We start from the raw sequence: 19,584 nt of genomic DNA, 5'->3' as shown, positions 1-19,584 counted from the left end.
ACACTAATTAGTGAATTTAAAAAATATCTCTATTCTGAACCACCAGGGCAGGTTCAGGGCTGTTGTGTGGCAAACATATCACAGAGTTTGGTACATTTTTCTGCATCCACAGAGAGACTTTCTAGCTTTTTGTGTTGCAGCTTTTTTTTTGCAATGAAATAAAAAAAACTCTGTAAATTTAAGGTAAAAATGGTAAAATACCAACAGTTACTGACCATAATATCCAAAACATTATATTGCCGTAGAAAATACATGGAATACATGGTAAGTCAACACTGCAAAAAAATCTGTAAATTTGCAGTAACTACAGTTACTGACTGTAATACAAAAAGCACTTTATTACTATAGAAAATAAATGGAATTACCATAACTCAATAAACATATATCTCAAGTGATTTTGGCAGTCATGAAATGTAGAAAACACAGAAATCTATTGTAAAAATCTAAGTAATTATAAAATTCATGTAAAAATATTGCAACATTGCCAGCAGCTAATTATCCTAAAATTAACGGTACAAAGTTTGCTGATGTTTATATCTACAATGTAAAACCGTAAACCAGACCGCAAAAGTAATTTTCACAAAGAATAGAATGCTGGTATGATATTTTGGTTTCTTTTGTTTTTTAATAATGCCTTTAAAATATCAAAATGAAATCTCAAAGGTAGACCAGGGATCGAACTGGCAACCTACTGATTGTAGGGCAAACGCCTACAGAAAACGCCACCATCATTTATGAGAGGCTTTTATTAAATTATATATTTGGGATTATTTAATTTTATGTCGACCATAGATTTGTCATACATTAAGAGAAATGTATGTTAGGCCCTGCTGCTTGGACGAAGCTAAAGTTGGATTGCAAATGCAGCTTCCAATTTGGGAAATGGCTAATGGCTTCCAAATAATTTTTCACTAGCATCAGCATCTTTAATTTACTCTCGCTAAAAAAATACAACACCTGGACTGGATTATTAACTAATAGCAGAATATTTAAAACCAAGTGTGGGATTTGTGAAACCTTTATCAAATTTGTGAAACTTCAATGAATAGCAGTTCTAGTGTTATCCAAGGCATAAAAATTGTGAAATCAACTTTTATTGAAGTTTCACAAATCACACACTTGGTTTTAAATATTATGCTATTAATTGAGAATAATCTCGAGAATAATCTCGTTTTTCATTTTATTATTGTGTTAAACAGCAGGGTTTACAGTTAATGGAGTTACTGTTATTTGTCATGTAAACAAAGAATTATCTAGTTTGCATTTCTGCTTGATCCCACAGCATCAGCAGCAAGATTCTTTTAACTCTGTTCCTGCAGTTGAGCGTGGCTCAGGATAGAATAGAATAGAATAGAATAGAATAGAATAGAATAGAATATACTTTATTGATCCCCAAGGGGAAATTGCTTATTTGTTGAAAGCTACTCCATCTTAGGTAATAAATACAAAGTTTGTAATATATGTATATATAAAAATTCCCTTTTCACCCTCCACGGGTGGTCTCTCTCATCCTCTGAACTTGGGTCCTTCACCAGAGGCCTGGGAGCTTGAGGGTTCTGCGTAGTATCTTGGCTGTGCCGAGAACTGCACATTTCTGGACTGAGATGTTTGATGTTGTTCCTTCGATCTGTTTTAGCCACTGCTCCAGTTTGGGGGTGACTGCCCCGAGGGCCCCGATGACCACAGGCACCACTGTGGTTTTCACCTTACAGGCCTTTTCCAGTTCCTCTCTGAGGCACTGGTATTTCTCCAGTTTCTCGTGCTCCTTTATCCTGATGTTGCAATCACTTGGTATCGCTACATCCACTACAACGGCTTTCCTCTGTTGTTTATCCACCACCACAATGTCCGGTTGGTTCGCCATTACCATTTTGTCTGTCTGGATCTGGAAGTCCCACAGGATCTTAGCTCGGTCATTCTCCACCACCTTTGGGGGTCTTCCCCACTTTGATCTCGGGGCTTTCCAGTCCATATTCTGCACAGATGTTTCTGTACACTATGCCCACCACTTGGTTATGTTGTTCCATGTACGCTTTCCCTGCCAGCATCTTGAACCCTGCTCTTATGTGCTGGACTGTCTCATGGGCCTCCTTGCACAACCTACACCTTGGGTCTTGTCTGGTGTGGTAGATCTAAGCCTCTATTGCTCTGGTGTTTAGGGCTTGTTCCTGTGCAGCCAGGATGAGGGCCTCTGTGCTGTCCTTGAGTCCAGCTTTTTCTAGCCATCAGGAAAACAGGAAAACCTACCGGTTTTCCTGATATCAGCCACTTCGGTTATTTGTCGGTGGTACATCCCATGTAGGGGCTTGTCCTCCCATGATGGTACCTCCAGAACCTCGTCCTCTGTTCCCCATTGTCTGAGACATTCGCTGAGCACATTGTCTGTTGAGGCTTTGTCCTTGATGTATTTATGGATCTTGGATATTTCATCCTAGACAGTGGCTCTCACACTCACTAGTCCTCTGCCTCCTTCCTTACGGCTCGTGTACAGTCTCAGGGTGCTGGATTTGGGGTGGAACCCTCCATGCATGGTTAGTAGCTTCCGAGTCTTAACATCCGTGGTCTTTATCTCCTCCTTTGGCCAGCTAATTATTCCTGCAGGGTATCTGATTACTGGTAAGGCATAGCTGTTCATCGCACAGATCTTGTTCTTGCCATTGAGCTGGCTTCTCAGGACTTGCCTTATTCGTTGGAGGTATTTGGCTGTGGCTCCTTTCCTTCTGACCTCATCGAGATTGCCATTTGATTGTGGTATTATCAGGTACTTGTAACTGTCCTCAATGTCTGCTATTGTTCCTTCTGGGAGTGAGAGTCCTTCTGTGTGGATGACCTTCCCTATTTTTGTAACCATCCGACCACACTTCTCTAGTCCGAATGCCATTCCAATGTCAGTGCTGTAGATCCTGGTGATGTGGATCAGTGAGTCAATGTCTCACTCGCTCTTGGAGTATAGCTTGATGTCATCCATGTAGAGGAGGTGACTGATTGTGGCCCCATTCTTGAGTCGGTATCCGTAGAACAGCAGTGGGGACAGAGCGTATCCTTGGGATATGCCACATTTGATGGACACTTGTGCAAGTGGTTTGCAGTTGGCTTCAAGGGTGGTTTTCCACAACCCCATCGAGTTTGCAATTAAGACTCTTAAGAGTCCTGTTGATGTTGTACATCTCTAAGCATTCAATGATCCAAATGTGTGGCATTGAGTCATAGGCTTTCTTGTAATCAATCCAAGCCATGCATAGGTTGGTGTGTCAGGTTTTGCAGTCTCGGGCGACTGTGTGTGTGGTGTGTGTGTGTGTGTGTGTGTATATATATATATATATATATATATATATATATATACACAACATAACCAAGTGGCGGGCATAGTGTACAGGAACATCTGTGCAGAATATGGACTGGAAGCCCCGAGATCAAAGTGGGGAACACCCCCAAAAGGTGGTGGAGAATGACCGAGCTAAGATCCTGTGGGACTTCCAGATCCAGACAGACAAAGATGGTAACCCGCGGAGGGTTACCATCTTGTCTGTCTGGATGGTAACCCTCTCACCCGCGGAGGGTGAGAGGGAATTTTTTTTAATTATATATATATATATACACACACACACACATATATATCAATCACTCTTAGGTATATATACTCTTAGGTATATACAGGGGTGAAAGTAGGCTGGTACGGTCAGGTGCTGCGTATCCCTAAAAGATGTAGCGGGGGTACACAGTACCTGCAAGAGAGGGGAGCGGCTGTCTGCTGTAAAAAATCAATGGGTTCACTGTGCAGCTGTGAGTGTACCTACTAATCAGCCGTGACTGATTAGTTTTTCAAGAACAATCCAACACACGATTTAATCAGTTAATAAATAGCTTTTTTCCCTTTTTATATTGTTTCTGTACTGTTCGTGCTTTCCTAGAACAGTGGTGCAATGCGTCGATCATGGAAGGTTTTGAGTCGATCTTGGCAGTAGGTGACAAACTGAACACTACCAGGATCCTGAGACCAGCACGTCCTTCTCTGACTCCTTATCAAAACATTCGTAACTTCATTAAAGAACAACAACAACAAAAAATCAACAAAACGTGTTCAAATTAATGACCCAACAAAAATAATAATCTCAGTAATTGTTGTTTCTAGGTGTTGCACAAATCTGTGTGTTTCGGTTCCATTACCAAAATAACTAGCACAGGGGTGCCCAAACTTTTTGAGCCCAAGATCTACTTTTTCTCTCACCAGCTGCCTGAGATCTACCTCATGACACAAAGACATAAAAATTGCAAATTAAACTCTATTGACTTATTTTATATGCGAATATACATCAGTTATAGCAGAAATGATAAAGTGACAGAAAACCTAACGCAGTTTCTTCCTCAGTGAGATTCTGACACTAGGAGGAGGTCACTGGTTTCTCAGTCAGAAGCTGGTTGCAAACCTGACGCCAACAGGTGTCAGTCAGTCATGGTAGATCTGAACTTTGGTTTGATGACTGAAATATGAGAAATTAACCAAAGAGCCCAGAAAAGCTAAAGGCAAATCTTCTGAAGTCGGGATATAATTAATTTAATTTCACATAATTATCGCAGTAGAATTTGTTAAAACTTAATTAAATATATTTGTCCTATTTGATGTTGTGACTTATGCTCACAAAGAACGAGATCATTAGTCCAAGTTTGTTGTTTATTGAACGTTCAGAAACTACAGCAGGTGTAATGAGCCACAGCAAAGGTAAACAAAGGTAAACAAAGGTAAAACAACCCGAACAGACGATCAACTCAGAACCACTCCTACCTTTTTACTCTGTCTCTTTGTTTAGCACACCCGTTGCCGTGGCAACCGCCTGCGCCCCGCAAGCCGAGCAGAGATTATGTTAAAAACACAACATTCGGTCTGTTACGATATCAGGTTTCCAGGCTTAATATTTATTTCTCGATTATTAATAAGCCTCTCATGAACACAGCGGTGGTTGAGTAGCTAATTTAAACTCCTGCTCTGCTCGTCAGTCAGTCTTTGAGTCGCCTTTTTTTTCTTTTTTTTTTCTTTTGGTTAATGGAACCGAAACGCACTGAATTGCACAACACCTTGTTGAAACAATAATTACTGAGATTATTTTAACATGTTTCGTTGACTTTTTATAATTTTTTTTAAAAATGAAGCTACAAACGTTTAGGATCTTAGTGGATATTTTTGATAACCCTGTCAGAAGAGGAAGTGCTGGTCTCAGCGTCCTGGCGGCGTTCAGTTTGTCACCTGCCGAGATCGACCAAAACCTTTATGCGATCGACCGGTCGATCGCGATCGACGTATTGGGCACCCCTGAACTAGCAGGTACTGGTAGTTATTTCAGGCCTGATCAGCTTGCAGGCCACAGTCATTACCGCCCGCCCAGCAAAGCTCCGATGGGTTGCAGGCCCGGCCACTGTCGGGCCTAACAAGGCCTGATCAGCCTGCAGGCCATAGCATCACAGCCCGCCTAATAAAGCTTCAATCAGCTTGCAGGCTGGCCACCGTCGAACCCAACAAGGCTCGATTAGCCTGCAGGTCATTGCATGGCCTCAGCCCGGCACCCTCTTTTGGGGGGAAGACTACCCTGAGCCTCGCCCTAAGCCGATCATCCAAGCTCGCAGCGATTCTCAGCTTGCAGGTCTTCTGCCGGTGTCTGAGCGCCAAATTCTTGGTCCAATAAAGCATCTAACTGTTGTTTCTTACTCCGTGTGAGTCTCTACAGATTGAATTAATATTTAATATTTTCCTTTAACCTCTTGACTGTCACCCCCAAAATACTTACATTAAGTCACTGGGTCCATGACAGTAAAAGGGTTTTAAGATAAGGAGATTTAAATGTTAAACATTTTACAGTTTTTCTCAGTTTGGGTGCATTTATCAGAACAGAATTTAAATTCTTAAAACTACTTGCTCAATCTTCTAATTATTGTCTTCATCTGATGTTTTTTGTTTGTGTTTTTTGTCTGGTTACAGAAGGGATCACACCTCTAGACAACAAAGGTTAAGAACTTCTGAATTTTCAGTCAGAAATGACCACACTGCCTGGTAAAAGTTCCAGTCTCCATGTATGCATGTGTGCCAGTCAACAAAGATGAAAGAAGCATTTAAATGAATGCTGAGTTTATATGGTGTTCATTCTAACTTTTGCTTTGTTTCTGTTTTCCAACTGTAGAGAGGATCTCCCGGTAAACACCATATTGACAACATACGAGTCTCAATCTTAACTTGTAACTGTAACCTGTAACCATATCCATGTTACACACCCTCCTGAGCAAAGTCTGGACTCAGTAGCTTGTTACTGTAAACCCAGAGCAAGAATATTTTTATCATGTTTGTCTTCTACAAAAGGTTATCTCTCATATGGGCACATGCTGTTTTTTTTCTCCCAGATCTCAGTAATACTGTGAGGAAATTGGACAGGAAACAAAAATATAACTGATTTTTTAAACTGAATTTTAAATAGAAATTGTTTCTATAAGTGGATTACTCATAGTCTGTACTTTGTTTAATTTGGACTTATTTTCTTTATAACTTTCCATACTGAAATGCTGACAAACTACATTTCCTTGTGTGTTGTACTGTAATTTTTATGGTAAAATTCTGGTAGCAGCTACCAGTAATTTACCAAAAAGTAGATTTTTTTTACAATAAAATGTCAATATATCATACAGTCCTGCTGTGTTTTTTACTTATTTAGACCAGGGGTGCTTAATACGTCGATTGCGGGAAGGTTTTGAGTCAATCTCAGCAGTAGGCTGCAAACTGAGTACAGGGACCAGCACATCATCTGATCACTAAGATCCAAAACGTTTGTAACTATATTAAAGAATAAAAATAAATAAAAAAATCAACAAAACGTGTTCAAAGTAATGACCTAATAGAAGAGTATTCTCAGTCATTTTTGTTTCAAAAAGGTGTTGTGCAATTCTGTGCGTTTCAGTTCCAAAGAAAAAAAAAAATCGACTGACTAGCAGAGCAGGAGATTAAAATTTTAAGTTAAATGTTCATTACATTTTTCGTAGACACCTGTGAAAATAATTTCTGTTCCCATGGCTTTTTTGTTCTTTGTGAAATTATTTTTGATGATAAATACAGAAATGAGCATAAAAATCAAAACATCTACAATAGTGATAGTAATATTAATAATAAAATAATAGTCAGTGCAATTTAGCCTACAAATTCTTTGGTGAGGGGGGCAGTGAGGGTGATCTGGTATTTTGTATTTTTATCTTTTTATTATCTTTTTATTATCTTTTATGTTCTTTGATAATCATTATTCTTTTTATTATCTTTTAACTTGTTCTTTGCTTTATAATTTGATCTTTCTTTGTTTGATAAAACTTATTCTGCTCAGAGTATTGTGCAAACTGATCATGCTGTAAACTCATGTGGATCACGTGAACAGGGCGTGCTTAGCTCTGGTTGACTTGGGTTGGGCTCTGATTGGTCCGCTGGTTCACGCTCTCAGCCCATGATTGGCTCATGGTCAGAGAGCGGCTACCTCTGATTAGATGGCTCGCCTGCAAAGATGGAAATGGCCATTCCCCCTTTTGCACACAGGCATCCCTTTGTTTAAGAGATAAAATACGAAAAAGCCCGCGGTTTTGGTCAGAGTCTGCTGTGGATCGCGTTCGAATGCCCAGCTACGTTGATGCCGCTCTGTCTCTAGGCCGAAGGCTCTCCGGCCACGTTTTCACGAGGTAAGCGCTGACAACTTGAATGAATCGAGCATCACGTGTTTAGTCATAGAGTGTTTTGTACTGTATTCTGTGGGGAATAAATCGAGCATATTTGTTCTAGCAGTAACAGTGTTTGATGCATGTTATTTTGCTGTAATCTGTGGGGAAATAAATCGAGCACATTTAATTCTAGCAGAAACAGCGTTTGGTTTCGTTATTGCCGCCGATCTCCTTCGACCCTGATTTAAAATTTCATAAAACATTTTGGCGTCACGAGAGCAGGATTTTAAAGGGGACTGCGGCAAATATGTTTAACATGTTTAAGAGAAAGAATAAAAATAAGAGTAAGTATGACGTTGGGAAAAAAGTTGAAATAATCCCTGGCTGGGATCAGCCTCACCAAGATATAGCGCAGTGTTTGCGCGAGGGGGGAGGGCGACCCGAGCCGTGGGGAGATGCGCTGCGGGAAGCAGAGCCGCCGGAGTTGTTAGCTGTTTTGCAAAACATCGAGGTGGAGGCCAAAAGCCCTGTTGCCGGAATGCAAAGGCATATGTGGGCTTGCGCAGCCGCTTGAAAAAAGCAGCATGAGATTAATAAAGAAGCGCAGGCGCAGCAGTTGAAAGATAGACAGGCCTTAGCAGAAGCATTAGCCGCAGAATCGTCACATAAGCAACATGTGCAGCTGTTGAATAACCGGTTACAGCAAATGACTGAGTTAGCTGAGAGAACTGTGGTTCAGGTAGCTGCTCTGAAGAAGCAACAGAAACTTAGAAGAAAGCCCCGGCAGCCTTCGCCAAAAAATGTTCGTGCGTTTGTTGCTGGTTTAACTGCAGAATGGGACCCAGAGAAATGGGATGGAAATATTTCGGGAGATGAGACAGATTATATTTGGGAGGAGGGGGAAGATGCTTGTGGGGGAACACCGAACACCCCCCTTCACCCTCTGCTGGACCTGAAACCTGTTCGTCACAGGAGGCAGGAACAACGACACCTACCGGATGTGCGGCAACAGCGCAGGGACAATGCGGGGCAACTTGTAGTGGACGGTCAGGGAAATCCAGTGTATGACATGGTACCGGCTCCTCAGCCTGATCCCATCTACCGTACCATTGTAGAAGATTACACACAAGAAGAAGTGTCATATTTAACATGCAGACTGCGGCAGCAGAATGGGAAGCCGACAGATTTGTGGTTAGCACGGATGCTGGATGAAGGGGCCTCACAAGTGGAAATAGATGCAGTTGATGGCATGTCTTTTGCAGGATTGTCTACCGAAGGAGCAATAAATTCCAATTATCGGTAAGAGGTAAGACAACTGCCAGATGCAGCATCATTGTTTGTGGTATGGGCAGCTGCCATACAAAACCAATACGCCGCATTTACTGACTGGCCAGAAATAACTGGAACTTGGATAATGCTAAGAGAATGTACACAGCGTTTGACTCGATTGTGTGTGAGAGATGCATTGGTAGTGGGCATGGCTGATCAATATCAAAGCTTAGCAGTTCCAAAAGCCGTGCGGGATCAGCTGATTCGTACTGCACCACCCCATTACCGAGCAGCAATGCTAACCGTGATGCTAGGCGATCCAGGTGCTTCCATGTCTGACATTAAGAATCGTATAGGGGAGTTAGGAGCCCTGGGGAATTGGGAGGAGCCACGAAGAAGGGATGACCATCAGCAAGGATCCCGTAGCCCGCACAGGGATGGGCTAAGACCAGGACAGGGACCGTCCAGATCTGCGTACTGGAGAGCACTGATCCAGACAGGGGTCTCTCCCTCTGAAATAGATGGACTTCCCACAGAGGAATTAAAGAAGAAATGCCATAAAAAAGGATTGAAGGTAAGTTGCACAGGATTTCCAGGACTGCATACTTTGGCACAAAGTATCCGCGACGTCGTCCAGGAGTCCATGAGCGAAGCACGTGGATCTAAGTCGGTAGGACAAATACAGTCGGTTGGGCCCCTTAAGAAAAAGATCATCGCTGAAATTTCGGACCCAGAATCAGGATCATCAGAAGAAGGGGAAATACACCTGCGGACTGTTAAAAAGAAAAAGAAGGACAAAAAAGGTAGGAATAAGGATAGGAGACATTCAACTCTGTATCCTGACTTTGCACACCTGGAAGAACGGATGAATGGATTGTTGAAAGAGTCACTCCGGAAGATGAGTAATAAACATGACTTGACCAATTGGAAACCAAATCTAGCGCAAGCGGTGGCCCAATTGAATAACAGGCCAATCGCACCAGGGGTAACACCACTAAACCAAATGATCACTGTCCATAACACTCCAGATAAAGAACCTATCAAAATGTGGAAGATTGATGAAAGGGCAGAACTTCCTATCAGAGCTACCCCAGGCTCCGCAGGGTTGGACTTGAGAACATTGGAACCCGTGACCCTAATACCTAATCAGGTTCAAGTTGTAAAAACAGGGCTCGGGTTACAGTGCCCTAAAGGAATGTATGGCCATGTTCTACCGCGGTCAGGATTGTCCTTAAAAGGATTGACCATTCAGGCTGGGGTTATTGACAGTGATTATCAGGGAGAATTGGGTGTGGTGTGTCGCCACCAAGGCGAAAGTTCCCTGGTATTACAAAAAGGAGACAAGATTGCACAGTTGCTACTGAAACCGTGTGATATGTCAGAAGTTCAGGAAATCTCTCCACCCACTGAGATAACAGTAAGGAGTAAAGGGGTTTTTGGCTCCACAGATAAACTTGGGGCAAAGGTTTGGGTGAGACAGGAAAATGGTCCACCAAAAGCCGCATAAATCATTGCCCAAGGCAACGATGCAACTGTATCAATATTATATTTAGGAGAAGAGAAGTGGTTGAATGTGCCTGTGTCAAAATGTTATTTAAGAGAAAACTAATCAGTGTTTTTCTGTTGTGTGTTATAGCAGTGCTAATTGTCATTTCAGCTCCATACAGTGCAGACGACTGAGCCAGTATCATGGACGACATCCGCCATCATGGGAAGGCGCCGAGGAGGGTGTATCGGCTGCGAAGTCATCGTGTGCCGTGCCTTGGTCGCCATGGTACTGCTGACGACATCCCGCTTCGCTCTCGAGACGCCGGGGAACCGAATGATTCCAGTCTCTAAGATTCGACTGTGGTGGGAAAGCAGTACCCGTGTCTGGAGCCAGGATAATTTCACTTGTGCAGCACATACCAGATGTCTGATTACTAATATAACAAGTAATTGCCCCATGTACCGATGTGAACAGTGTTATTCAAGGTCACCCATGCCTATTGTCACCAAAGGATGTACACTACGAATTCAATCGCACGTACCAATGTGTCAGTATCATTCTGACACCGACAGACGACTCATGTGCATTGGAAAGTGATTTTTCCCCCCATACCATCATGTGCACGGAGAGGACGTGAGTGGTATGACACAATTTTAGGTGGAGCTGGAACACTGATGGGAGTATCCAATGCGGTGGATAACGAGGTTATCCGCACGATGCTGTCCAACACCGGACAACATGCAGCTAAGTTGATGGAGCAATCATCAGCTGGTGGGATATTTTTAATGGACATACCCCCAGTCTTAGCTTTGATTGTATGTTTAGTAATACTCACGCTATTGAATGTCTGTACTTGCGTACATATTAGACGAGTGAAAAGGTCTTTGGTTGATAGAATTTATAACACAGCCTTAAGATGAAAGTTACTTTGCGAATTCGGGATACAAGACTAAAGTGATTATCAAAGACCAAGGGGTGGAATGATCTGGTATTTTGTATTTTTATCTTATTATCTTTTTATTATCTTTTATGTTCTTTGATAATCATTATTCTTTTTATTATCTTTTTATCTTTTAACTTGTTCTTTGCTTTATAATTTGATCTTTCTTTGTTTGATAAAACTTATTCTGCTCAGAGTATTGTGCAAATTGATCATGCTGTAAGCTCATGCGGATCACGGGAACAGGGCGTGCTTAGCTCTGGTTGACTTGGGTTGGGCTCTGATTGGTCCGCTGGTTCACGCTCTCAGCCCATGATTGGCTCATGGTCAGAGAGCGGCTACCTCTGATTGGATGGCTCGCCTGCAAGGATGGAAATGGCCATTCCCCCTTTTGCATGCAGGCATCCCTTTGTTTAAGAGATAAAATACGAAAAAGTCCGCGGTTTTGGTCAGAGTCTGCTGTGGATCGCGTTCGAATGCCCAGCTACTTTGATGCCGCTCTGTCTCTAGGCCGAAGGCTCTCCGGCCACGTTTTCACGAGGTAAGCGCTGACAACTTGAATGAATCGAGCATCACGTGTTTAGAGTGTTTTGTACTGTATTCTGTGGGGAATAAATCGAGCATATTTGTTCTAGCAGTAACAGTGTTTGATGCATGTTATTTTGCTGTAATCTGTGGGGAAATAAATCGAGCACATTTAATTCTAGCAGAAACAGCGTTTGGTTTCGTTATTGCCGCCGATCTCCTTCGACCCTGATTTAAAATTTCATAAAACAGAGGGACCTGGATAAAGGCTAGGGGGGCGCTGGCCCGAAAAAGGTTGAGAAACACTGGCTTAGGATTTGTTGCTGTGCGTTTGTGCAGTATGAAGGAAAGAGGAGACCAGCTGCACATGCAGGCTGCGAAATGAGAAGCAGGTGATTGGTTTGTGTGATCGGCAACAAGAGACCGTGATCGCGATCACCGATCATACAGTTTTTCACGGGGGGGGGCATCGACTTACTCAACTCAGTCAGTTAGTTTGGAGGGAAAAACTGTGAAAAGTTCTTTGCATTTTGCTGGTTTGCTGCCGTGATTCTAACACAAACCTAAGTAGCTCCGCACAGCAGCAGTAGGTCTCCTTCACAGGTGTAAACCCAGCGCGAGCATCGTAGCGCTCATGTTGCGTTTAAAGGCGGCTCGGAAAAACAGGTTACAACATGTTAACAACGGTTATATTTGTTGCCAAGTTCCTCAAAGGATGCCAAATTCTTCTCTATGAAAAGGTCCTTAAAATGAGTAAGCCCCCTCCGGTGCCGCTCTAGGAATACCCCATCTTGAACAGATGGTTGAAAAAAAATGGACTTAAGAGAGAAAAATCGTGGAGTTTAAAGTATTTCCTAAAGTGGCCCCATATTTTCAGTGAGTGTTTCACTACAGGGTTTAAAATAGGCTTACCTGAAGCGAGTGAGAGTGGGGAGCAAAGCACGGGCGGGATGGATATGTTGTAAAACTGCATAGCTCCATAGCCACCCAGTCAGGGCAACAACCCAGGCTATGGTAAAAATACCAGAACACTAAGCACCTAAGGTTGGCGGCCCAATACTAAAACCGGAAATTGGGAAAGGCAAACCCCCCCCTGCTGTTTAGGTTTTTGGAGTTGTAATTTATTAAGCCTTGGGCGTTTACCCTGCCAAATGAAGGATGGAAAAATCGAGTCCAGTTCATTAAAAAAAGTATTAGGAATAAAGATAGGTAATGCCTGAAAGAGGTATAGAAATTTGGGTAGTATATTCATTCATCCATCCATCCATCCATCCATCCATACATACATTTTCTTCCGCTTATCCGGGGTCAGGTTGCGGGGGCAGCAGCTTCAGAAGGGAGGCTCAGACTTCCCTCTCCCCAGCCACTTCTTCCAGCTCCTCCGGGGGAACCCCAAGGCGTTCCCAGGCCAGCTGGGAGACATAGTCCCTCCAGCGTGTCCTGGGTCTTCCCCAAGGCCTCCTCCTTGTGGGATGTGCCCGGAACACCTCACCAGGGAGGCCTCCAGGAGGCATCCTGACCAGATGCCCGAGCCACCTCAACTGGCTCCTCTCGACGTGGAGGAGGAGCAGCTCTACTCTGAGTCCCTCCTGGATGACCGAGCTTCTCACCGTATCTCTAAGGGAGAGCCCAGCCACCCTGCAGAGGAAACCCATTTCGCCTGCTTGTATCCATGATCTCGTTCTTTCGGTCATGACCCAAAGCTCATGACCATAGATGAGGGTGGGAACGTAGATCGACCGGTAAATCGAGAGCTTCGCTTTTTGACTCAGCTCTCTCTTCACCACGACGGAGCGGTACAGCGCCCGTTTCACAGCAGATGCTACCCCAATCCGCCTGTCGATCTCTCGCTCCATTCTTCCCTCATTCGTGAACAAGATCCCCAGATACTTAAACTCCTCCACTTGAGGCAAGATGACCCCCCTGACCCGGAGAAGGCACTCTACCCTTTACCGACTCAAGACCATGGCCTTAGATTTGGAGGCACTGATCCTCATCCCGGCTGCTGCACACTCGGCCGCGAACCATTCCAGCAAGAGCTGCAGATCACGATCTGATGAAGCCTTCTCCAAGTCCACAAAACACATGTAGACTGTTTGGGCAAACTCCAGGACCCTTCTGAGATTGTAGAGCTGGTCCAGTGTTCCACGACCAGGACGAAAACCACACTGCTCTTCCTGAATCCGAGGTTTGACTATCCGATGGACCCTCCTCTCCAGGACCCCTGAAGAGACCTTACCAGGAAGGCTTAAGAGTGTGACCCCCCTGTAATTGGAGCACACCCTCCGGTCCCCCTTTTTGAACAGGGGACCACCACCTCAGTCTGCCAATCCAGGGGAACTGCCCCCGATGTCCATGCGATATTGCAGAGTCACGTCAGATCCAATGAAACGATGACAAAATCGATCATCGAACTGTGGCCTAGGGTGTCCTGGTGCCAAGTGCACATATTGACACCCTTATGCCTGAACATGGTGTTCGTGATGGACAATCCGTGATGAGCACAGAAGTCCAACAACAGAACACCACTCGAGTTCAGATCGGGGGGGCTGTGCCTCCCAACCTCGCCCCTCCAGGTCTCACTGTCATTGCCCAAGTGAGCGTAGAAGTCCCCCAGTAGAACAAGGAAGGGGCACTCTCCAGTACCCCCCTCTAAGGACTCCAAGAAGGGTGGGTAATCTGAACTGCTGTTCGGGCCGTAAGCACAGACAACAGTCAGAACCCGTCCCCCCACCCGTAGGCGGAGGGAGGCTACCCTCTCATTCACCGGGGTGAACCCCAACATGCAGGCGCAGAGATGGGGGGCAACAAGCATGCCCACTCCTGCTCGGCGCCTCTCACTGTGGGCAACTCCAGAGTGGAAGTACGTCCAGCCCCTCTCAAGGAGACTGGTTCCAGAACCAGAGCCATGCGTTGAGGTGAGGCCAACTATTTCTAGCCGGAACCTCTCAGCCTCACTAGCTAGCTAGAATAGCACTAGCTCCGGTTCCTTCCCCACCAGAGAGGTGACGTTCCACGTCCCAAGAGCCAACTTCTGCAGCCGAGGATCAGACCGCCAGGCAGGCACATGCAGAGGGGGGGCGCTGGGGGTGCTTGAGCACCTGCCCTTTTTGCTCCTTGCCCCAAAGTGCCCTTTTGGTCAATTCTTTTTTTTTTTTTTTTTTTTTTTTTTGCATTATTTTCAAAGCCCTCTTCTGACACATAATAACATGTACTAAAATTATTTTATTTTATTTTATTTTTTTGTACAACATAATAAGCCTTCCGGTCACCTTGTTACCTTTGACCTTTTGCCCGTGACGCATGTCGCAGTTGCCTCTCGCGCAGTGACATAAGGCGGCTAACTGGAGCTCAGCATAGCCAACGTTCCAGATTACAGATCAGTTTTTGGTGAATTATATATATTAAAAAAAACGTTTTTGGTGAATAAAGTGGAGTGACTTGCTACTTGTCAGATGACGGAAAACGTTGAAGTATCGTTTCTGCTTCAGCACGGAGTCGCGGTTTAAGCAGAGAGGTAATGAAATACAACAGACACTGACAGGCCTCTACGTCTGGCTTCCTCTGAAGAACTACTGAGGGGAGGAGACAGCCAGGTGAGGAAAAACTGTTCTCATCTATCGATTCAGTATTTTTATCATACAGACTGTTGTTGTTGTGCTATTAGCTAGCTGCTAGCTACGACTTTGCTAGCAAAGCTATATAACTGAAAAGCTTCTTCCCTGTGTACGAGGCACATCGACCGTCCAAAACTTATCATCTCCATAATGAATATATGTCCGATCTTCTAATTTCCTTTGCTGCATAATGTACATCGCATTTATTCTGGCGTTAGATAAACATAGCACTTAAATAATAGTCCAACAAGGATATTCATTTAGAATTAAAAATAACTCACCCTGAATTACCATGATAGATATAATGTGTGTCATTAATGAAGGGGAAAAAACTCAACCCAGACTTTAAGTTTAGGGTCTGGTTCGCAGAGTATGTAGTTATTTTTTTCCCCCAATTATTCAATGGGAAAAAATAAACTAACCTCAGTTAAGTAAAATAAAATTGTAATCAAAACTTTTGGAATTGTAATGATTTCTTTTTTACAAAACAAATTCTTTTGTTTAAAAAAAACTTTTTTTTAAAATTAAATAACTAATTTTTGTCTTGTGAACTTAAAAAGTTATTTGCCAAACATAAACTTTTATTTGCACACATCAGAAATCTTTTGTTGTGATTTTGGGTCCTGCCCATGATGTCATGTGAGAATCACAAGCAAAACTTTGTGTCAAACAAAAACTTAGAATATCAAGAAAAGATTTCTGACATGTACAAATAAGTTTGTTTTGCAAAAAAAATTCACTTCATGACACAAATGTGTGAATTAAATGTTTAAAAAAGTTTTAAGCAAAACTCAGTAGGCTTTTCCCATATATGGGAAAAAATGCTGGGTTATTTTCATAACCCAATTTCTGGGTTGAAGCTGTTGGGTCATAGTTTGACCAAATATTGGGTCAAAATTCATAACTCATGAGTTGGGTCAGAAATTTATCGGAAGTCTACATCTTGCACACTTCTGTTGGGCCAGGAGTTGGGTAGATTTACCCAAACGGTTGGGTTAAAGATGAAACTTGGAAGAAGCCACGCCCCTCTTCACAAGCCTCCATTTTCAACATGACTGTGAACGTTGCATATCGGACTTCTCCTCTACTTTGAAATAAGACATGGTAAGTAAAAAGAAGATAAAGTTTCAACGTTAATAGAATTTTATACATAAATTGAATTTATTTCAAACATGTTTGATATTTATTTTTATGGTTATTTAAAATGTTTATTACGGTAGGTTCCTCTGACAAAGAGCTTCAGTGTTGCTACAACACGGATGTTGGGGAAAAAATAGGGCACAATTTGTCAAGTAAATTAAATTCACTTTTTAATATAACCTCAATCATATTTGTTCGTAACTTAACATAATAATTTTTTTAAAAATCGATTTAGTTTTAAAAGAAAAGGTAGTTGACGGTTTCTCCCTGATTTTTGCAATATGCGCGCGCATCCTCAGCGGGCTGAGGCTACGTGTTCGAACACCAGCAGTAATGGCGGAGGAGAGCGAGCAGAGCTTTAATAATGTGGGTATATTATGCTTTTTGAAAATAAAATAACTTTTGCAAAGTTATTAGGCGATAAATTTCAGATCCATCAACCTGGAAATTCAGATGTTTTCATTGATATCCAGCCTGTAAGTCAACCTTCATCTCTGAATAATGCTCAAATTGTTTAAATAAGTGCATCACATTCAATAGTGAGGTTTTGTGTTAAACTACAATCAGTCAGAAATTAGTTTTTGAGAATGTATCCCTTTACCTTTAAATTCACTAAAGGCCTGTTTTTGTGCTTCTCTCTCTTGTTCTCAACGAAGATCTTTTGTATGGCCAAGAAGAGAAAGGAGCGGCCATCTTCTCAACAACATGAATTTTCTCCCTTAAGGTATTGAAGCTCAAGAGATGTTTATAAACTGTTAACATTTAACATTTTAACACAAGCTTATGTTTTGCCAGACAGACAAGATAATGTAGCCCTGCAGCTGCTGCCAGTGCTCCTCCCGCTTACACATTTGGGAGAAGAGTTTCAGATCCATCAACCTGGAAGTTCAGAAGGTTTCATTGATATCCAGCCTGTAAGTCAACATTCATCTCTGAATCATGCTCAAATTGTTTGCTGTTTATATAAGTTCATTACTAATGGCCTGTTTTTTCTGTCTTCTCTCTCCATCAGGTTGGGACAAACCTGGTGGTGCATCTACAAAATGTGACAACCCATATGTCCTCATGCAGGGAGACAGGCAAAATGCTAAAGTGTCGTTAAAAATGCTCCTTGTTTAATGGCTGAAAGGTTTACTTGTAGTTTGCTTTAAAACAGACTTTTTTTCATTAAATGTTTTCTAATGTGGAGTAACAGATACTTCTGGAGTTGTAGCCAAATGAATTGAAGTGATTTAACTACTTATGTTTTGTAACTTTTGTAAATGAAATCTGCTGGCTCTATATATGTATCATGTGGAAATAAAAGAAGCTTTAAATTCATATCCCTTTTAATCCTTTTTTTATATAGTGAAATTTAAAATATATATTTTTTTAACCCAACTATAGTGGTATAATAACCCTTGTGTTGGGTTATGAATTTCAACCCAATTTTGGGTCAATTTAACCAATTTAAACAAGTCAATTTAACCCAACGTTTGGTTAGTTGCCATGACCCAATGTGCTGGGTCAAACCCTCAACCCAACCCAGTTGGGTTAAAACAACCCAGCGTTGGGTCGGTCCATATTTGACCCAGCGCTGGGTTACGTATTGGGTTATTTTTAACCCAGCAGTTTTTACTGTGTAGTGACATGCATTAACAATTCAATTTTTGCTTTTGTTTTTTTCTTTTTTTCTGCAGTTCCACCTTAAATTTTGATGCAGCTCTGCTTTCCTGAATGGACCATCTTCATCTCCACTACAGTAAACAGGCAGCTCTTTTTTATATATTACAGTCACTAAAAGGTTGCATTGTGTCCTTGTTTATATTTTTAATAGTGTAATTAATTGTAATTATTTGGTTTTTTGTTGGGGTTTTTTGTACAACATAATAAGCCCTCCGGTCACCTTGTTACCTTTGACCTTTTGCCCGTGACTCATGACGCAGTTGCCTCTCACGCAGTGAGATAAGGTGGCTAACTGCGGAGCTCAACGTAGCGAACATTTCAGTTTACAGAACAGTTTTTGGTGAATTACAAAAAAACAAAAAACGTTTTTGGTGAATAAAGTGGAGTAGACTTGCTACTTGTCAGATGACGGAATTGTTGAATGTTACGTTTCTGCTTCAGCATGGAGTAGCGGTTTAAGCAGAGAGGTAATGAAATACAACAATACAACAGACACTGACAGGCCTCTGCGTCTGCCTTTCTCTGAAGAACTACTGAGCGGGAGGAGACAGCCAGGTGAGGAAAAACTGTTCTTATCTATCGATTCAGTATTTTTACCATACAGAGATTAGGCTGCTGTTGTTGTGCTATTAGATAGCTGCTAGCTAACGACTTTGCTAGCAAAGCTAGATAACTAAAACACTTCTTCCCTGTATCGTTAATGATAGTAGTCATTCTTCAGTATCGCTTATGGAATAGGGGCACACCGCCATCCAAAACCGATCATCTCCATAATGGATATATGTCTTCTAATTTCCTTTGCTGCATAATGTACATTGCATTTATTCTAGCGTTAGGTAGATGTATCTTGAAGGAGAATAGCACTTAAATACAAGTCCAACAAGGATATTCATTTAGAATTAAAAATAACTCACCCTGAATTACCATGATAGATATAATGTATGTAATAAAAGTGTGTCATTAATGAAGGGGATAAAACTCAATCCAGACTTTAAGTTTAGGCTCTGGTTCGCAGAGTATGAAGTTACTTTTTTTTTTTCCCCAATTATTCAATGAAAAATAAAACTGACCTAGATTAAGTAAAATAAAATTGTAATCAAAACTTTTGGAATTGTAATGATTTCTTTTTTAAAAAACAAAACGTTTTGATTAAAAAACTTTTTTTAAATTAAATAACTAATTTTTGTCTCGTGAACTTAAAAAGTTATTTGCCAAACAAACTTTTATTTGCACACATCAGAAATTTTTTGTTGCGATTTTAG

The 19,584-nt window shown here is 42.1% G+C and overlaps 2 protein-coding genes, 1 long non-coding RNA gene and 1 pseudogene across 3 annotated transcripts in view; 3 read left to right on the top strand and 1 right to left on the bottom strand.

Moving 5' to 3' along the window:
* sgsm2 (small G protein signaling modulator 2) overlaps positions 1–19,584 on the bottom strand; it is a 182,480-nt gene that overhangs the window by 118,404 nt on the left and 44,492 nt on the right. The window lies entirely within an intron of this gene.
* On the top strand, positions 8,314–9,703 carry LOC148155651 (uncharacterized; the record flags this gene model as incomplete). The annotated part of the gene is made up of 2 exons (XM_088012094.1): positions 8,314–8,976; positions 9,091–9,703. Coding segments are annotated over exons 1-2 (1,206 nt in total), but the record flags the coding sequence as incomplete, so codon positions are not given.
* On the top strand, positions 9,738–14,160 carry LOC148155650 (uncharacterized; annotated as a pseudogene).
* Positions 17,500–17,977, top strand: LOC148155649 (uncharacterized). The gene is made up of 2 exons (XR_015765140.1): positions 17,500–17,571; positions 17,670–17,977. It is a non-coding gene; the product is annotated as an uncharacterized LOC148155649 (long non-coding RNA).

This window comes from Poecilia mexicana, unplaced genomic scaffold (genome assembly GCF_051168715.1).
Source record: "Poecilia mexicana isolate PSO_F unplaced genomic scaffold, ASM5116871v1 scaffold_13, whole genome shotgun sequence".
Lineage (NCBI taxonomy): Eukaryota > Metazoa > Chordata > Actinopteri > Cyprinodontiformes > Poeciliidae > Poecilia > Poecilia mexicana.
Note: the sequence above shows the minus strand (reverse complement) of the source record. Positions and strands in the feature narration are given on the sequence as shown.